The sequence below is a fragment of the Octopus sinensis genome, linkage group LG22 (genome assembly GCF_006345805.1).
Source record: "Octopus sinensis linkage group LG22, ASM634580v1, whole genome shotgun sequence".
NCBI classification, from domain to species: Eukaryota; Metazoa; Mollusca; class Cephalopoda; order Octopoda; family Octopodidae; genus Octopus; species Octopus sinensis.
The window spans coordinates 23,520,026-23,540,003 of record NC_043018.1 but is presented as its reverse complement, the minus strand read 5'-3'; the positions used below and the strand labels follow the sequence as shown (position 1 = coordinate 23,540,003).

At 38.2% G+C, this 19,978-nt stretch overlaps 1 protein-coding gene across 1 annotated transcript in view; it reads right to left on the bottom strand.

The window, feature by feature from the left end:
- Positions 1 to 19,978, bottom strand: part of LOC115223129 (glutamate synthase [NADH], amyloplastic) — a 107,808-nt gene that overhangs the window by 22,686 nt on the left and 65,144 nt on the right. Inside the window, exons 21-32 of the mRNA XM_029793541.2 lie at positions 19,398 to 19,499; positions 18,733 to 18,831; positions 18,046 to 18,226; positions 14,721 to 14,854; positions 14,032 to 14,106; positions 13,074 to 13,283; positions 10,441 to 10,565; positions 9,172 to 9,310; positions 8,373 to 8,558; positions 6,522 to 6,637; positions 2,015 to 2,510; positions 1,063 to 1,157 (exon numbers count right to left, since the gene is read on the bottom strand). Of these exons, the coding sequence (XP_029649401.1) occupies positions 1,063 to 1,157; positions 2,015 to 2,510; positions 6,522 to 6,637; positions 8,373 to 8,558; positions 9,172 to 9,310; positions 10,441 to 10,565; positions 13,074 to 13,283; positions 14,032 to 14,106; positions 14,721 to 14,854; positions 18,046 to 18,226; positions 18,733 to 18,831; positions 19,398 to 19,499 (1,958 nt within the window). The remainder of the gene's footprint in view (positions 1 to 1,062; positions 1,158 to 2,014; positions 2,511 to 6,521; positions 6,638 to 8,372; positions 8,559 to 9,171; positions 9,311 to 10,440; positions 10,566 to 13,073; positions 13,284 to 14,031; positions 14,107 to 14,720; positions 14,855 to 18,045; positions 18,227 to 18,732; positions 18,832 to 19,397; positions 19,500 to 19,978) is intronic.

Sequence of the window (19,978 nt, the reverse complement as noted above, 5' to 3'; positions counted from 1 at the left end):
CAATGAACTTCAAAAGATAATTGCTTCTTCCTTTGTCATCTCTTTTTTTCTTTCTATCGCTCTGTATTCGACTTTTCATTTCATTCTGAAGCATGTGCATATTGAGTTCTACACCAGGTTATTAGTGATGCAATACCTAAGCGAAATATATATGTATATAAATGAATAAATTTTAGGGTAGCAAAAAAATTCTAGAAAAATTCTCCGCTACCAGTGAGTGGTCTAGCGAGAAGGAAAAAATAGTCAATAGACTATATAATATACATTTAAACACATAAGAGATGGCCATAATAGGACATCTGACTCACTAGAAAGAGCAGTTAAACTCCAAACCACTAATAGTTGTAATTCTGAAATGGAAAGAGAAACGTTTTTATTTCTCTTCTCATTTCAGAATTACAACTATTAGTGGTTTGGAGTTTAACTGCTCTTTCTAGTGAGTCAGATGTCCTATTATGGCCATCTCTTATGTGTTTATATGTATATAAATGCATATTTACATAATATGTATGAGATAGTCTTTATACACACACACACATATATATATAGATACAGATCTGGTTCTGTGTTTATGAAGTTGGCTTTCCAGCCATGTGGTCTTGTGTTAAATCCCACAGCACAACGCCTTCACCTTGGGCAAGTGTCCTCTACTTTAGCCTGAGAGTTGGAAGATGGATACTGAAAGACTGTCATGTGTGTGTGTGTGCGTGTGTGTCTGTGTTTGTCTCTTACCACCACTTGACAGCCGGTGTTGTTTGTTTGCATCTTTGTAACTTAACAGTATTGCAAAAGAAATCACTGGAATAAGTAACAGTAAGTACTAGGTTTTAATTAGTTTAATTAAACCTGTTAAGGTGGTGTACCAGGATAGCCACAGTTCAAAGACGGAAACAAGCAAAAGATTATAAAAAAAAATAAGATAAATATATATATTAAACATATGTCTGTGTGTGTGTGTGTGTGTGACAGCTGATAAGAGGAGGTATGAATAGTTGTGTTGATAGGGGAAGGTACCCCTTATCAGTTAAGTGGGGTTTTGTTTTAACAGTGCATTGACCTCACCTCAGTTTATCATATTTTCTCACAAGAGTCTTCTGTTCCATAGCAACGTCTTGAATGGTATCCTCAATATCTGCAATTTTACCGTTTTCTTTTGGCTGAAAAAAGAAAAAGAAAAAAAAACCATTATCATCATAATTATTATCATTGTCGTTGTTGTTCTTGTTACAAATGAGAAGGGAAAACAAACATAATCTGAGAAGGAAATGTGGAGAATGGTTTATATTCAATAGGTTTAGGATGAACAGTGCAGACCTGTGAGGTTAATAGGTTGGTATGGATGATATATAGTTTGAATCACTGAAGGTATGTGTGTGTGTGTATGTGTGTGTGGTGACCTCAACAGTGCAAGCGACATGTAAAAAGCACCCAGTCCATGCTGTAAAGTGGTTGGCATTAGAAAGGGCATCCAGCTGTTAGAACCAACCCACAGCACACACTGGAGTCCAATGCAGTCCTTGGACATGTTGGATCTTCTTAAGCTATCCATATCAGCATGGAACATAGATGTTAAATGCTAATGATGATATATTATATATATATATATATATGTTTATACACATGTGTGATGTGTATCATGTGTGTGTGTGTATGTGTGTATGTATATATATATATATATATATATTATATATATATATATATATATATATATATATGTATGTATGGGCTTCTTTCAGTTTCTGTCTACCAAATCCACTCACTAGGCTTTGGTCAGCCCAAGATTATAGCAGAACACACTTGTTCAAGATGCCACGCAGTGGGACTGAAACCGGAACCATGTGATTGGTAAGCAACCTACTTACCACACAGCCTATATATATATATATATAATCATTGTCATTCAATGTCCATGTTCCATGCAGGCGTGTAGTGGACAGTTTGACGAGACACTAATGGAAAACAACAATAATACCATTCCTGTAACAACTAAGCCATTCACTGCTGCAGTACTTACTTTATCTAATCCACCATCATCAGTAAGCTCATTAATCATGTCTTCTTTGAAATCACTGGGAATTGGTGTTACAGGAGTTCGAATTCCACTGTTGATCAGTGACTTGTCCGGATCAGTGATTGGTTTCAACAAACTATCCCTCGTAAGTGTACCGTTGCTGGCATTTTCAGTTTCATTGCTGCTTGTTGCAGTTGCAGAATTCTCCGCAGACACAATTGTACTCAATTCTGCTTCGACAGCAGCAGCAAATTTAGCGGCCATCTTTCTGGCATCGGCCGCTTGTTTCTCCAGGCATCGGCGATACTCGTGGGGGTAGACTTTCACAAACTCATGCTGTTCTGTTGCCCAGTGATTTATGATGTCTGTAGCAACTTCTGACCCGGTTTTAATTTGGAATTCACAGAGGAGGTCAAAGACGAAATTCAGGTCCTCAGGTTCGACAAGTGATTCCAATGATACGGAATCAACATTGCATCTTTGGTGGAACATCTTCATTCTGAAAGAAACAGAAAGAAAGAAGAAACAGGATGCTTTGAAATTGAATTATGTTGAATGAGATAAATTTTACTGTCACTATCACCATCATTACCAACATCACCTTTTCGTTCACTACCTTTATCATCACTATTCTCATCATGGTCATCGCTAAAGTTTCTGGTGCCCAGTCCACCCTGTAAAGTGGTTGGCATTTGGAAAAAAAATCATGCCAAAAACTGACCGTGTCTGTGCGAGTAAAAAGCACTGAGGCCATTCTATGGAGTGGTTGGTGTTAGGAAGGGCATCCGATCGTAAAACCATGCCAAAACAGACAGAGAAGCATGGAGCATGCTCCTGCATGGCCAGTTCCTATTTCTTTACGATCCACAAGGGGCTAAACACAGAGGGGACAAACAAGGACAGACAAATGGATTAAGTCGATTATATCGACCCCACTGCGTAACTGGTACTTATTTAATCGACCCTGAAAGGATGAAGGGCAAAGTCGACCTCGGCGGAATTTGAACTCACAACGTAATGGCAGACGAAATACCGCTAAGCATTTCGCCTGGCGTGCTAACGATTCTGCCAGCTCGCCTGGCCAGTTCCTGTCAAACCGTCCAACCTATACCTGCATGGAAGGCGGACGTTAAACAATGATAATGAGGTATAAGACATTTCAGTACCACCTATTTGATGTCACATATTTCAGTCTTTCTCTTGTTCTCTCTCTCTCTATCTTTCTCCCCCTCTGTCTATTTCTCTCACCCTCATCCTCTCTGTTTCTTTCTCTCTCTTTATTTATGTGTATATATGCATATTTCTCTTTACGTATATGAACGAGGCGAGAGAACGTGTTCATGTCACTCATATTCAATTATTAAACTGTAATGTCTCTCTCTCTCTCTCCCTCTCTGTATGTGTATATGAATATATTTCTTTACTACCCACAAGGGGCTAAACACAGAGGGGATAAACAAGGACAGACAAACGGATTAAGTCGATTACATCGACCCCAGTGCGTAACTGGTACTTATTTAATCGACCCCGAAAGGATGAAAGGCAAAGTCGACCTCGGTGGAATTTGAACTCGGAACGTAACGGCAGACGAAATACCGCTAAGCATTTCGCCCGGTGTGCTAACGTTTCTGCCAGCTCGCCGCCTTTTTTATATGAATATATGTGTGCATGTGTTGTGTGCATGTGTTTTGTGTTTGTGTGTGTGTGTGCACGTGCTACCAGTGCTAAAGCAATCTGAATGTCTAGCCAACCATGCCAAATTGTTAACAGTGAAATAGCTGCACCCATTCTTCTCATTCCAACCATCCATCACTGAAACTCAATTACATCTACTACCACCACCACCACCACCAACACCACCAATGTAGTAGTTTTCCACATAATGCCACCAGTCAAGAGTGTATTGTGTCAATGATCTCACAACACTTCTGGTGCCTCCTGCAGCAGAAGATGAACATGGGAGATAACAGCAGCTCTTTGAACAGGAACATGCTTTCACGGAATATTGCAAACAAACAACACCACTTGTATAACGGTGATGTTCATTTACAATTAGTGGGGTGATGTCAAGACAAGAGAACATGAACACACACACACATAAGCTTATACTCTTTTACTTGTTTCAGTCATTTGACTGCGGCCATGCTGGAGCACCGTCTTTAGGTCGAGGAAATCGACCCCCAGGACTTATTCTTTGTAAGCCTAGTACTTATTCTATCGGTCTCTTTTGCCGAACCACTAAGTTACGAGGACGTAAACACACCAGCATCGGTTGTCAAGCGATGCTGGGGGGACAAACACAGGCACACACACATATATCATCATCATCATCATCATCATTTAGCGTCCGTTTTCCATGCTAGCATGGGTTGGACGGTTCTACTGGGGTCTGTGAAGCCAGAAGGCTTCATCAGGCCCAGTCAAATCTGGCAGTGTTTCTACCTTCCTAACGCCAACCACTCCGTGAGTGTAGTGGGTGCTTTTTACGTGCCACCCGCACTGGTGCCAGACAGAGCTGGCAAACGGCCACGAACGGATGGTGCTTTTTATGTGCCACCGGCACGAGGGCCAGGCGAGGCTGGCAATGGACATGAAACGGGCGGTGCTGGCAACGGTCGCGAAACGGAAAGTTCTCTTACATGCCACCGGCACTGGTAACACATCTGCAATTTCCATGATCGATTTCCATTGATCGATTTCGATTCTGATCCTCACTTGCCTCAATGGGTCTTCACAAGCAGAGTTTATATATATATATATGACAGGCTTCTTTCAGTTTCCGTCTACCAAATCCACTCACAAGGCTATGGTCGGCCCGAGGCTATAGTAGAAGACACTTGCCCAAGGTGCCACGCAGTGGGACTGAACCCGGAACCATGTGGTTCGTAAGCAAGCTACTTAGCACACAGCCACTCCTGCGCCTGATTAAAAAATGCAGGTAGATATCAATAAATGCAAGAAGAATACACATCCAAGGTAATTCCTCGTTTATCGCAAGTAGATCCAAATATCATTTAGAAGAATTTCAAGAACTTCAGAGTATAAGACACCAAAAATATGGATAGAGAGAACCACACCTTTGATTGGTGATTCCACCATACAATACCAATAATTGTTCTGCTGTATTTGCATATTTAGATACAGAAAATATCAGCCAAATTAATATATCCGAAAATGCATATTAACACAATATATATCTATCTATATATATCTATAAAGGTGGAGAGCTGGCAGAAGCATTAGCATGCCAGGTATTTAGTCTGTCTTTATATTCTGAGTTCAAATTCTGCTGAGGTTGACTTTGCCTTTGATCCTTTCGGGGTCGATAAATTAAGTACCAGTTGCATACTGGAATCAATCTAATCGACTGGCCCTCTCCCACCAAATTTCTGGCCTTTTGCCTAGAGTAGAAAAGTATATATATATATATAATATATATATATATATATATATATATATGTGTGTGAGTAAATAAATGTAAGGACAAGCAAGTTAGGCAAGTTGATATGCAAAAAAATATTAAATACATTTAATACATATAAAAACATCTGACTTACACAGAATAAAGGAGTTATAATTTTATGAGTTTCTAGTTACAATCCTTATTTTGACCCATCAAGGTCCCAGAAACAGCTGTTGGACTTGCAAAACTATTATTCAATCCCTTTACTCTGTGTAAGTCAGACTTTTTTTATATGTATACACGTACATTTTTTGTATTAAATATATTCAATATTTTTTGTATATTGACTTGGCTAACTTGCTCATCCTTACATTTAGTCCTTTACCTGCTCAAGTTCAAATCTCTTCAGCACTATGAAGTGTATTCTATACAGAGAATACCTGTCTCTAATCCCCACCTCTCTCTATCGCTCTACACACACACACACACACACATACATATATATATACTTTATTTAAAAGCAGCAGAAATTCAACAAAACCTGTTACTCTGAGTTTCACGTTCCCGTTCGTCGGACAGTTTTTTTTTCTAACAAAAACTGTCCGACGAACGGGAATGTGAAACTCAGAGTAACAGGTTTTGTTGAATTTCTGCTGCTTTTAAATAAAGCATATTACTCTACCCCTGGTATTTGAGTACTCTTTTTTCCACCTTGTTTCACATTTGTGTTTACTCCGGTATATATATATATATATATATATATATATATATATACATACATACATACATACGATGGGCTTCTTTCAGTTTCCATCTATCAAACTGACCCACAAAGCTTTGGCTAGCCCAGATGTGTTGCAGAAGACACTCGTGTCCAAGGGGTTGCACAGATTTATTAGCTTCTGCTATTTCCTGAAGCTCTTGTATTAGTGAAAGCAATTTAACTGAACCTGAAACTGGTTGGGAAGCGAACTTCTTTGCCACAAAGCCATGTCAGTACCTATTAAAATTTATTCATCCATCAAACCCACATAATCATCAAAATAAAGCATACATTAAAAAATGTAAGAAGAAAAGCCTTTTCAGATATTTGAAAATTGAACTTACTTGTCATAGACGTAGGCTAAGCCACCAGACATACCAGCAGCAAAATTGCGACCAGTCAAGCCTAAGATCAGAACCTTCCCACCGGTCATATATTCACAGCCATGATCTCCGCAACCCTGAAAGAATATCAGCAAAAGGTTATATATTCACAACAGCAGTCATCACACAGCTCTAAAAATAATTTGGAGTCTCTAAACATGCCTGATACCATTGTCCCATATTCTCTCATAAGCTCATCTTCTTGTACTTTGTGAGTACACTCTGGCATCCCATCATTACCATCTTTATGTTCTTCCCATCCACTCCTACCCACCCTTATATAATACAAAGTAGCCATGTGTCTCCTCTATAACAAATCACATATGCGTGTCTGTCTGTCAAATACACTTGTCTGCCTGTCAACTATACTTGTCTGTCTGCCAAGTATACTTGTCTGCCTGTCACCCATGTTTGTCTATCTGTCAACTATACTTGTCTGTCAGTCACCTATGCTTGTCTGTCTGTCAAATATAATTGTCTGCCAACTACGCTTGTCTGTCTGTCACTCATGCTTGTCTGTCTGTCAAATATAATTGTCTGTCACCCATGCTTGTCTGTCTGTCAACTACGCTTATCTGTCTGTCAACTATGATTGTCTGTCAACTACGCTTATCTGTCTGTCAACTATGATTGTCTGTCAACTATGATTGTTTGTCAACTATGATTGTCTGTCAACTACGCTTATCTGTCTGTCAACTACGCTTATCTGACTGTCACCCATGCTTGTCTGTCTGTCACCCATGCTTGTCTGTCTGCCACCAATGCTTGTCTTCACTTCTCAACCCCCAGCTTGAAGTCATCTTCTCCTTTCAAATACCACTCTACCACCACCACCACTTAGTCAAGGGGATATTTTTCTTTACCCTTTTCTCTTCCTCTCTTGCAAAGCACTTGGCAGCCTCACAAATGCCAAACACCCAGTACACACTGCAAAGTGCTCTACGTAACAAAGGGCATCCAACTCTAGAAATCATGCCAAAGCTGACATTGATGCATGATGCAGTCCTGCAGCTCACCGAATCCATGTTTCTACATGGGAAACAGACATTAAATGATGCAGTTTTAGTACAACAGACAATACACATTTAGTCTTTTCTTTTCTCTTTCTTTCATATCACAACCGTCTGAGGACTAGACATGAGGCAAGTGGTCAGGATGGCTACATTTGTCCATCATTGGCATTGTGTTGTAATACTGGGGAAAAGACAATTTGTTTTTGAAGATCCAGTCCCCTTATCTGTAAATGGATACCACGTGGAAGTGGAGTGTTAGAATACTGTATAAAGATGGGTGCTTCATTAGCTTTGGCCTTCGTTGCAATATTCAAAGCTTCTCATATGTCAGATGTTGATATGGAACCCTTCCGTACTCTTCACAGAGTGTTACTGAGATCTGAGTAAACTCCTTCGGGGCAAAGGGTTTACAGGATGCTGTCGAGATCATTATTGTTATTGCTCTCATCATCACAATCATCACACCTTAATTTTTCTTTGCCATCAAGAGTGAGAGGTGAGAGAGACAGTGTGTGAAGAAGAAAAGAATGTAGAGAAAGAGAGAGAGTGAGAGGAAAGAGAGGGTGTGATAAAGGGAAAGAGAGATGTGAGAGAGAGATAAAGAGTGATAAAGAAAGAGACAGACAGAGGGAGGTATGTGTGTGTGTGAAGAAACAAATAGTGTAACAGTGAGTGAGGAAGATGGAGAGTATATGTATGTGTGTGTGAGAGAGAAAGAGAGGGGGAGGAGAGAGAGAGAGAGGAAGAAGAGCAAAAGTTCAGAACAGATGAAAGACAAAAAAAAAACCACCCAACTTACCTCGCTGACTGCTACAGCACCTGAGTTACGGACACAGAATCGCTCGGCTGCTTGACCTCGGAAGAAGGCTTTGCCTGATGATGCCCCATAAAGGACCACATTTCCAGCAATAATATTATCCTCTGATTTGAACTCTGGAGGGCTACTAAGTGGTGGGTAGATAACAATTTCACCTCCTGACAAACACTGTAAATAAGGGTACATGTAAGGTGTAAATAGCGGTACATGTATAGCATAAATAGGGATACATATATAGTGTAAATAGGGGTACATTTAAATAGAGGTACATATTTAGTGTGAATAGGAGTAAAAAGGATTATTATTATTATTATTATTATTATTATTATTATTATTATTATTCTATGTTTGACTTTTGCTTTATATTTGTACAAGTTGGCTCCAAGTCTCACCCAGAGACCTCAAGAGACAACAGGTTGGAAGTTCATGTTGTTGTTATGCCTAGTGTGCCATATATTTGTTGGTTTTTTTTTTGGTGTTGTACTAGTGAATGTCTAAAAAAAAAAAACGAAAATTATGTTTGTTTGTTTTAAACCTTGAGATTACATAGAAATTATTATTATTATTATTATTATTTTGATTTTTATTATTATTCCTATTTATACTCCTCACCTGACTTTATGTAAGTCGTTACTCAAATTGTAACCTGTCATGTAATGTTCTCCTTTACGAATCCCCTGTGGCAAATTATGAAAAAATTTAATAATGGTTTCAGATATTGGCACATAGCCAGCAATTCTGGAGGTGGAGGGGAGTGGGGTTAAAAACGAGTAGAACTCACCTTTCCAACATAGTCGTTTGCATCTCCTTCCAGGTAAATATGTACACCACGGGCCAGAAAAGCACCCATGCTCTGTCCACCGGAGCCTCTGAGTTGGATAACAATACTGTTCTCAGGAAGACCAATCTCAACATATTTCCTGTGACATTGTCACCATCATCATCATCAACAACAACATTGTCAACACCATTATCATCATCATAACCATCAACAGTACCACCACATCATCATCATAATCATTACCATCATCATCATCATCATCAACAGTGTCAGCAACCGATAAAATATAAGAAGAATTCAAGACTAAATGAGCAAGAGTGAAACAGGAGAAACCAATATTGATCTGTGGCAGAAAATAATATCGAAATATTGTCAAAATTGGAATTTATTATTTAGGTGTGAGGCAAAAATAAATAAATAAATAACTAAAGACTAACATTTTGGGCAGGTAAGACTAACAGAAAGCATGTAGGAAATACACTTTTCCTTCACAACAAAATAATTTCTTCCATTTTGCAGACTTTTTGTAAATAAACAAGAACTAATTTTTTTTTTTTTTAAAATATTATTAAGACCACCGCATATTCCAGCCCCACCACCACTATCAATATCTTTAATGCCTACCCCACCCCAACCCCCACCGGCGCCGCCGCTGCCACCACCACCTCCACCACCATTTAATGTCTACCTCTTCCATGCTGGCAGGTTGGTATCAAAAGGGTTAAGATCTGACAGCTAAAACTAGACTCAGAAGCAGGGCTGGATTAAGCCCCATTGAGGCCCTGAGCACTTAAAAGATTTTGGTGCCCCCATAAAAGATTATGTAATTCAAAATATAAACAATAACAAACCATAAAATATATTTTTATTTTTTTGAAATGAAACAAAACAGTAAGAGTGAAAATAATGTTTATTTTTGCATACTTCTACTTTATTTATATTTGAAAAATTTCCTCCTACTTTTTTGAATTGCAAAGTCTTTGATCAGATCCTCAAAATTAATCTTTGGTAACACATCTGCATCTATACTTAGTAGAGATAAAGGTATCCCAAATATTATTTTAGCAAGCTTAAAGTGATTTCTTTTGTGCCGTAAACCATTTACCGTTTCTGTGCTGCCCCCTCCTTCCCCCTTGATGTCCTAAGCATGTGCTTATTTTGCTTAATGGTTAATCCAGTGCAGCTCAGAAAATAGACCCGGGTGTTAAAGAAGTAAGAACCATTCTAATCTTGAAATATAAATGTTGACAGTAGAATCACCATTCTTACCTTGAGATATGATAACTAAGGGTAGAAGCAAATGCTCGGTCCTCATTTGTGATCTGCATATCGATGATTTTCTTCTTGGCACGACCTTCGATCACATCTTTTGCTTTCATAATCAAAATGTTGTCCTTCAAGGAAATAATTAGAAATATTTACTGAAACTTATGGAAATAATTCCAAACTCTCTTTGACAATGCGATATCGTAAACACAGTGACTAACATTGTAATATGGCCATTAAACACTGTTGTATAGGGCAGTGTTTCTCAACCTTTTTTACCCCTGTGTAACCCTTAAAATAAATTACACTACCCAGCCCTTTATTTGACTATTGGGGTACACTGTTCTCATTTTTAAGGTATGTTGTTGATGTTATTTTTCTATTGATATTATTCTTCAAATCCCTGCCTGGGATTGAACCAGTATTAAGTAAAGATAAAATACTAGGTTTATAAGCCTTAAAATTCATTCTATAATTTCTCACAAGCATATAGTGTAGTGGATAAGAGCACAGGATACTAACCCTCGGATTCTAAGTTCAACTCCACGCAGGGACTTGAAAAATAATATCAACAGAAAACTATTGTCAGTAACATACCTAAAGAATGAAAACAGTGTACTTCATTAGTCAAATAAAGGGTTGGGTTTGAAATTCCACCAGAATACCTGATAACGGCTGGAGAGTACATCAGCCGAAATGTTGTGGTAACAACAAACAAGGTGAGGATACCTATCTATCCATTGTAAATAATGAACCAATAATATGGTGTGCATGTATAGTAATATTACGACAATAAAATTAGTATTAGCTTATCTTAGTGTTTCTCATGGAACCCCTAGGAACCTTTTGTGGAACCCTAGGATTCCAGGGAACCCCAGTTGAGAAATACTGGTATAGTGACTAAATATAAGCTAATGACAGAACATTGTAACATAGTGACTGAATCTTGTAACTTAGAGACTGCACCTTGTAACGAAGTAATTAAACATTGTAATGCAGTAACTAAACAGTGTAACATTGTCTCATAATGACGATACATTGTAACACAGCAATTAAATATGGTAATGTAGCAAATAAACATTGTAACATAGTGATTAAGTGTTGTAACAGGAACTAAATATTATAGCATAGTGAATTAATAGTGATGAAATAGGCACAATCCCAGGAATTTTTCAAAGGAAGGGCACAAGGTTCAGAAGGAAATACAATTCCAGGGGAAAAAGAGCGTAATAACATTATTTAGAAGGGTGCTCTTCTTTTCAGGGGAAGGGGCATGTGCCCCTCAGGCTCCCCACTTGGGCCTGCTTCTAAGGAAATGTTGTAACATAGCAATTGAAGAGTAACTTTGAGCAAACATTGTAACCTAGTGACTAAATATACAACTAAACAACCAAGACAGTAGCATAAATAGATATACATATGTTTATAAGCCCTAAAATCCACTCTGTAATTTCCCACTGGCATTATAGCGTAGTGGATAAGAGCACAGGATACTAACCCTCGGATTCTAAGTTCAACCCCATGCAGGGACTTGAAAGAGAGAACACACGTGATAGGCTGAAGAGTCACTCAGTGGGGAGATAACACTTGCCTTAAAGTGGTGCTCGGAGGGAGAAGACACGTTAAATTAATGAATCAGTCAGAGGGAGAATCTGTGCATTACAGCACCTACCTTTGTGTCATAAAGTCTGACATCTGAGGAGCAAAACAACAACAACAACAGCAGCAGCAGACATACTGGCACATCCTAAACCAGTGATTTTTAAATAGGGTTCACATAACCCTTAGGGGTCCATATACAATTTTGTTGCTAAATTTTATGTGAAATAAATCAGTTATTCTTCTACAATACACAAAATATTTTCAGTTTTTTTATACCCTCTCTCTCTTTCGGAGAGGCACAAGCACCTACATGCACATATACACACACGGCAGTAACTTCCACCTGCCGAATTCAATCACAAAGCTTCGGTCGGCTCGGGGCTATAGCGGAAGACAATAATCATCATCATCGTTTAACGTCCATTTTCCATGCTAGCATGGGTTGGACGGTTTGACCGGGGTCTGGGAAGCCAGGAGGCTGCACCAGGCTCCAATCTGATCTGGCAGTGTTTCTACAGTTGGATGCCCTTCCTAATGCCAACCACTCCGTGAGTGTAGTGGATGCTTTTTACATGCCACTGGCACAGTTGGCAGGGGAGGCTGGCAACAGCCATGATCGGTTGGTGCTTTTTACATGCCACTGGCATGGAAGCTAGTCAAGGTGGCACTGGCATCGGCCACATTCAGATGGTGCTTTTTACGTGCCACCGGCACAGGTATCACAACTACAATTTAGAATTCCTAATAAATTTAATAATAAAAATGGAATTTTTTAAAATTCCATTTTATGGAATTGTTTTAAACATTGAGTGGCTATGGGGGTCCAGTAGAATAAAATAGGACTCAAAAGGGTCCCTAAGCAAAGAATGGTTGAGAACCACCATTCAAGACAGAGGGGGGCAGTAAAACGCATCTAGAGGGTTATTTTGTACTCCACATTATTAAACCATCATATGTTGGATGGTAACAGTGTCTTTTGATTTGAAGAAGATATGGTATATCTGAAACGGTATTTCAAATACTAATATACTCACCAGACGTTTGTCAAGATCAAAGTTTTGATCAACAGTTCTTCCTATGATATTAGCATCAGGGTTTATTGCTTGAGCATTTGTAAAAATGAGATCAAAGTTGAGTAAGTTAGCTTTACGGTTGCTGGGGTTTGGTTTCAACATCAGTTTGTCTGTACGACCAATCATCTCCTGGAATGTTCGGAATCCTAGTTTGGCCATGATCTCTCTCACCTGTAAAAATAAATTCAAATACAAGGTTTATTAGGGGGAAAATATTTGTTTGAACTTTTCTAAATAGTTATAAACGCAACCAAGGTAAATTGTGTGTGTGTATTTGTTCATGTGTGTGTGCCTGTGTATGTTTTTGTGCATGAGTGTGTTTGTGTGATTTTGTGATCGTGTGTGTGTGTGTGTATAGTTGTTGTTGCAACACTGCTGAAGACTATGTTTCATGCATTTATTCAAAGAGAGGAGACACTGCAATGACTTCATGTTGATTGTTTCATGGTGTTAGAAATTAAACAGATTTAAGTCAACAATTTTTAAAAAAGTTACTTCATAAATAAAGCAGGAGAGGAAAGAGCAGGGTTTCACATCCTGTTGAGGCTGGTGTAATTAAGGACCTACAAGAACATCTGTGGGTTCATGTCAGCAGGAAAAACATGGGTAAAGGGGTAAATGTGTGTGTGGAATGTCTGATTTGAAAAGGCAAGGAGAAAAATGCAGGTGCCAGGCGAGGCTGGCAACGGCCATGATTGGTTGGTGCTTTTTACGTGCCACCGGCATGGAGGCCAGTCAAGGTAGTGCTGGCAACGGCCATGTTCAGATGGTTCTTTTACGTGCCACCGGCACGGAGGCCAGTCAAGGTAGCGCTGGCAACAGCCATGTTCGGATGGTTCTTTTATGTGCCACCAGTACTGGTATCACAACTACAATTTCCAGAAAATGTTAAAATGTGAAAAGTGATTATAAAACAAACCTCTTCAGCAACATGGAATGCATAATTGACGACATGTTCTGGTTTACCGGCAAATTTCTTCCGCAACACAGGATCCTGGAGAATATGAATATAGAAGAGTAAAGAATTAGTCATCATTGTTGATGTAATCATGTTTATATACATAGATAAATATGTGTGCGTGTAAATATATATATATATGTATTTAATTTTTGTATTCGGCTTACAAGTTTCTTGATGTGAATCCATGTGTAGAAATGGATTTTATAGTATCTTGGGAAGGTCATTATGCCAATAAACACACACACACTGGTTGTTTCACTTCTATTCATTAATTTGTTAACTATTTAACCATCAATCAATCAATTGTTTGTCAATGTCTTTTCATAGCCATTCATAATCTCTTCAATGACAGAAAAAAAAAGCCCTCTCTACTCCCAGTCAGCTTCAAGTCTGTCTGTCTGTCTGTCTTTTAGTGTTAGGTTCTATATTCCTATAGTTGTAAAATTGTGAGTGGAATGAAAGTGGTGGGGAGTGAAAGAGAGAGAGTGTGTGTGTGTGTGCACGCGTGAATGTGTGTCTACTCGTACAGTATGTGTGTTCCTGGGTGCAAGTGGAAGCCATGAGTGCCTCCACTTACACCCAACAATAAAAATACAAAAATACATAAACGTTAAAAACAGCAAGGTAACAAAAACCCCTAAATTTACCTGTGTTGCAATTCCAACAGGGCAGGTGTTTAGGTGACATTTTCGCATCATTGTACACCCAAGAACAATAAGGGGTGCAGTGCTGAAACCGATTTCATCTGCCCCCAGAAGTGCAGCAATAGCAACATCACGCCCTACAATAAAGAACAACATGTTATAGAATGACAGACAGTTCGAAACCAATTCTGTAGACCAAAATTTATCTGCTTTAACCCTTTAGTTGATGAATACCACCTCTTGATCCCCTCCATTTTCTCTCTCTCTCACACACACACACACACACACACATATATATATATATATATATGTATATATATATTATATTAAATTAGAGATAAAACCACTGTTAGGCAAATCAAACAATGAAAAACATAAGCCAATACATAAAATTAATTAATTTATATTATTTTAAAATAATATTAAAATAATATAAATTAATTTTATGTATTGGCTTATGTTTTTCATTGTTTGATTTGCCTAATAGTGGTTTTATCTCTAATTTAATATAATATAATATTTTACTATAAAATTGGATTTAATCCTAAATCTGATTTTTCCCTGTAAGTTTGGATTTATTCCCTAATATTTTATTATATATATATATATATATATATATATATATATACCGGAGTAAACACATAAATCTGAAACAAGGTGGAAAAAAAGAGTACTCAAATACCAGAGGTAGAGTAATATGCTTTACTTAAAAGCAGCAGAAATTTAACAAAAGCTGTTACTTGGAGTTTCACGTTCCCGTTCGTTGGACAGTTTTGTTATATATATAGTTTATGTGTGTGTTATATATATAGTTTATTATATATATATATATATATAGTTTATGTGTGTGTTATATATATATATATATATATATACCGGAGTAAACACATAATCTGAAACAAGGTGGAAAAAAAGAGTACTCAAATACCAGAGGTAGAGTAATATGCTTTACTTAAAAGCAGCAGAAATTTAACAAAAGCTGTTACTTGGAGTTTCACGTTCCCGTTCGTTGGACAGTTTTGTTATATATATAGTTTATGTGTGTGTTATATATATAGTTTATATATATATATATATATATATAGTTTATGTGTGTGTTATATATATATATATATATAGTTTATGTGTGTTTTATATATATAGTTTATATATATATATAGTTTATGTGTGTGTGTGTGTGTGTCTTCATTCTGTGTTTGTCCCCTACCACTGCTTGACAACTGGTGTTGGTTTGTTTAAATCCCTGCAACTTAGCAGTTTGGCAAAATAGAACAATCAAATAAGTACCAGGTTTTTTTTAAAACAAAAAAGCAATGGGGTTGACCCATTCGACTAAACATTCTTGAAGATGGTGCACCAACATGGCTGCAGTCTAATGACAAAAACAAGTACAAAAGACAACAAATTGTAATGTCTCTCTCTCTCCCTAACCCTGTCTGTCTCTGAAGAGAGTATAAGGAAACAGTGAATAAACAATGCACTGATCTTTCAAAGATGCTCTGAGCTGAATAAAATTCAAATCATGCAATAGAAGTAGCTCTTTGTCTATAAGATATATCTAACATACATATATCATTAAAAGCTAAATAGTAGCAGTGGACATCTAGGATAATAACCTTTTGGTGACATGCTGTGCAATATAAGGGGGTACTCAAAAGTAACAGGAAACGTTCTCTGTAGGACAAGTCTGTTGTAGTTCAGGCTTCCACTGCTAGAAGCCACTTGATGTGACCCTCAGGCATCAGTCTGCTGACCAGTGGCATTGAGTGGGATCATACTGCCACCTGGTGCGTCTTTGTTTTGCATTGCTTCTCCCCTGTTTGTTGATTTTTGTGATGGTTGAAATGAAGGAACAGTGCGCTCCCATGAAATTCTCTTTTCTGCTGTGGAAAACAGCAACCAAATCAGTTGTCATGCTTCAATCAGCTTACAAGGATGCTGCCATGAGCAAAACACAAATTTACAAGAGGTTTTTGTGCTTTAGGAATGGTCACTTTTTGCTTGAAGACCAACCTCATTTTGGGTGATTGTTGACCTGCTGATTGAATGAAAACATTGTGAAAATTCATGAACTGATCTTGGAAGACTGTCACTGAACAACTGACAAACTTGTTGATAAGACTGGCATGTTCAGGAGTTCTTGCCAACGAATTCTGAACGAGGAATTGTGAATGAAAAGAGTTGCAGAGAAATTTGTCCCTCACTTGCTCATCATCATCGTTTAGCATCCGCTAAACGGTTCAACTGGGGTCTGGGAAGCCAGAAGGCTGCACCAGGCCCAGTCTGATCTGGCAATGTTTCTACGGCTGGAAGCCCTTCCTAACACTAACTGCCCTTCCTAACGCCAACCACCCTTCCTAATGCTCATGGAAGCAAAAACAACTGAATGCAGGTCGTGAACTGAAAGAACAGATGGAAGTTGATATGGACCTTTTTATGAAGGTCATCCCTGGTGACAGAAGCTGGGGCTACAGAATTTGCAGATATGGAAAAGGTGAAGAAAAAAAGCGATGGATGCTTAAAAAGAGAACACTTTGCAAGAGATCCAACTCTGCTTCCAACACATCTGGACCCATGCATTGCTTCAAATGGAAAATACTTTGAAGGTGATAAAAGTGTTTAACTAAAGGAATTAAATAATATTACAAAATTTTGGGGTTTTTTGGGTACCCCCTCATATGCTCTAGAGCTAGATGAAATGGAATTGTTCTGGAGGTGATTGAGAAAATAACAGATGCTATTTTTGCAGTTTGTCAATGTCAGGCATTCCAGGAAAGCAAGGGTGTTATACAGAAAGCCAGTTCCGAGAAACAGAGGCCAATGTAGTAGAAAAAACAGAGAGAGAGAGGAGACAGTGCTCCTGTAAGCTACAAGTTGTAATATTTATCCCCACTTTAATGTAGATGTTTTGTTAGAACAAACTAACGATGCTGTGGTAGTTACCATGAAAGAAACTCTCATATTGGCTTCTTGGTAACATGCACCCAGGTGCTGGAGTCATAATTAGCCAGTTGTCTTGTTAAAAAATGAATATTAGCAATAGAGGCAGTATCAATCAGACTGAAAAATAATATTTATGCCCACTCAGAACAAATGATCCTACGCTTGGAACTATGACCCAAACTCTCATAGAATAGTTTGTGACAAAACTGCCATGTTTGAGTGGGGATAAATACTACCTCTTGGTATTAATATTGCCTCTGTAGCAAATTAATATTTTTTAAGTAGCTGTAGTGTGTAAGAGGGGAAAGAATAGATGGAGGTCTGGTTTATAAACCACAGCAATGAAACTGGGTCTCCAGAATTAGTTGTCATCAAAGATACAAACCTGTTCGGATTTGGCCATCAGCTTGTAGTCGTACTCTTGAACGGAGGTTGTTCATAACTAGTGTCTGGTGAGTCTCAGAAATACCAAGCTCCCATGGAACACCGGCGTATTTGATTCCAGTCCAGCTGCTGGCTCCGGTTCCACCATCGTGTCCAGAAATGGTAATGTGTTCAGCTTTGCCCTTCATAAAGAGACATCAAGACATGAATACAATGGCATAATGATATTATTTCTCTCTTTCCCTCTCTCTCTTTCTGTCAATCTGTCTGTATATGTATGTGTATGTATACACATACACACACACACGCACAACTAGCATACAGACTCATATATATTCATGTGTATGTCTGTGCGTAAATATATATATATATATATATATATATATATATATATACATACATACACAGTCTCATACAGTAGTACATGTATAAACACACATACACATGCATGCGCACAAGCATATACACAAATGCATACACACATACATATATACAGACCAATACAAAATCAATGACACACTCACACACACATAATCTCACACATACATAAACAGACAGATTCTTATACACAAGCAGAGACAAACACACATATACAGACCAATACAAAACCAGTTACACACACATGCACGCACACACACGCACACATCCAGATAGACACACCACTCTCCAGAAACAACAACTATCTTACCTTTGCAACCCCTGAGGCAATCACACCTACCCCAACCTCAGAGACAAGCTTTACACTGATCTGTGCTGACGGATTGGAACATTTCAAGTCGTAGATTAACTGTGTAGAAAAGAGATTAAAAGAGATTAAAGATGGTACAGGAAGATATATATATTTATTACCATGGTTCCATATCTCACAGTTTTGGTAGAAGAAATAAAGAGGAGAGTACATGGTTGACAATGAACGAGAGGTTGAAGTATGTCGGTGAGTGGATTATTCTCAATCAGTCGGAATGATCCAATTTTTTTGTGTATGGCAGGGTAGGGTAAGATGGAGATGGGTTTATGGCCTGATTTACAGAAGTGGTTCTTAACCAGGCTCCACAAGGCCCTTCATTGCCCATATAAGATTTTGTTGTTAAATTTATTATACTTCTACAAACGAAATATTTTAACAATGTTGGGTTTTTTTATACAATTCTTAGTAGGAGTAATAATAATAATAATAATAATGATCCTTTCTACTGTAGGGACAAGGCCGGAAATTTGGGGCAAGAGGAGCTGGTTGATTACATCGATCCCAGTGCATAACTGGTACTTATTTCAGGTCCATAAGCAAACTATGATTGAGAACTTCTTGTCACGAATGAGAGAATATGTTGAGAGAATTATTGACAGGCTTACCTCTGCAAGATCTTCAATTGAGTAAATGTCATGATGAGGAGGAGGGCTGATCAACCCAACACCAGGAATTGATTTCCTCGTTCTAGCAATGTCTTCTGTTACCTAGAAAAATACAAAACTGGGGTTTTAAGATATTTTCTAAACAACAAAAAAACAAAAAAGAAATCCATCATTGCTGCTGACCACCACCTCTGACACACCACAAAGCAAAAAAATATTGAAATTGTCTTCCTTGTCTCCCTCTCTCCTCATCATTATCATCATTATCATAAACATCAGCAGTAGATATTTCCATTAAAAGGGTAAGGTGCCTCATTGTAGTTACTTGGGTGGTTAGAAATAACAGCCAGATCTTCTTCAATAACAACCTGTCATTTTAAAAAAGGAAGATCACAGTGGATAGATAACGTAGTTGGAGAGATAATGTCAGATAGGATGGTCATGGCTGGAATGCCTTTAATCATAGGTTCTGCTGATGAGGGTTCACTCAGAGCTAAATAGCTGTCACCACCATGATGTCTACCACTAATACAAGTACTCCCACCACCACCACCATCTATCTCTTTATCACCACCATCACC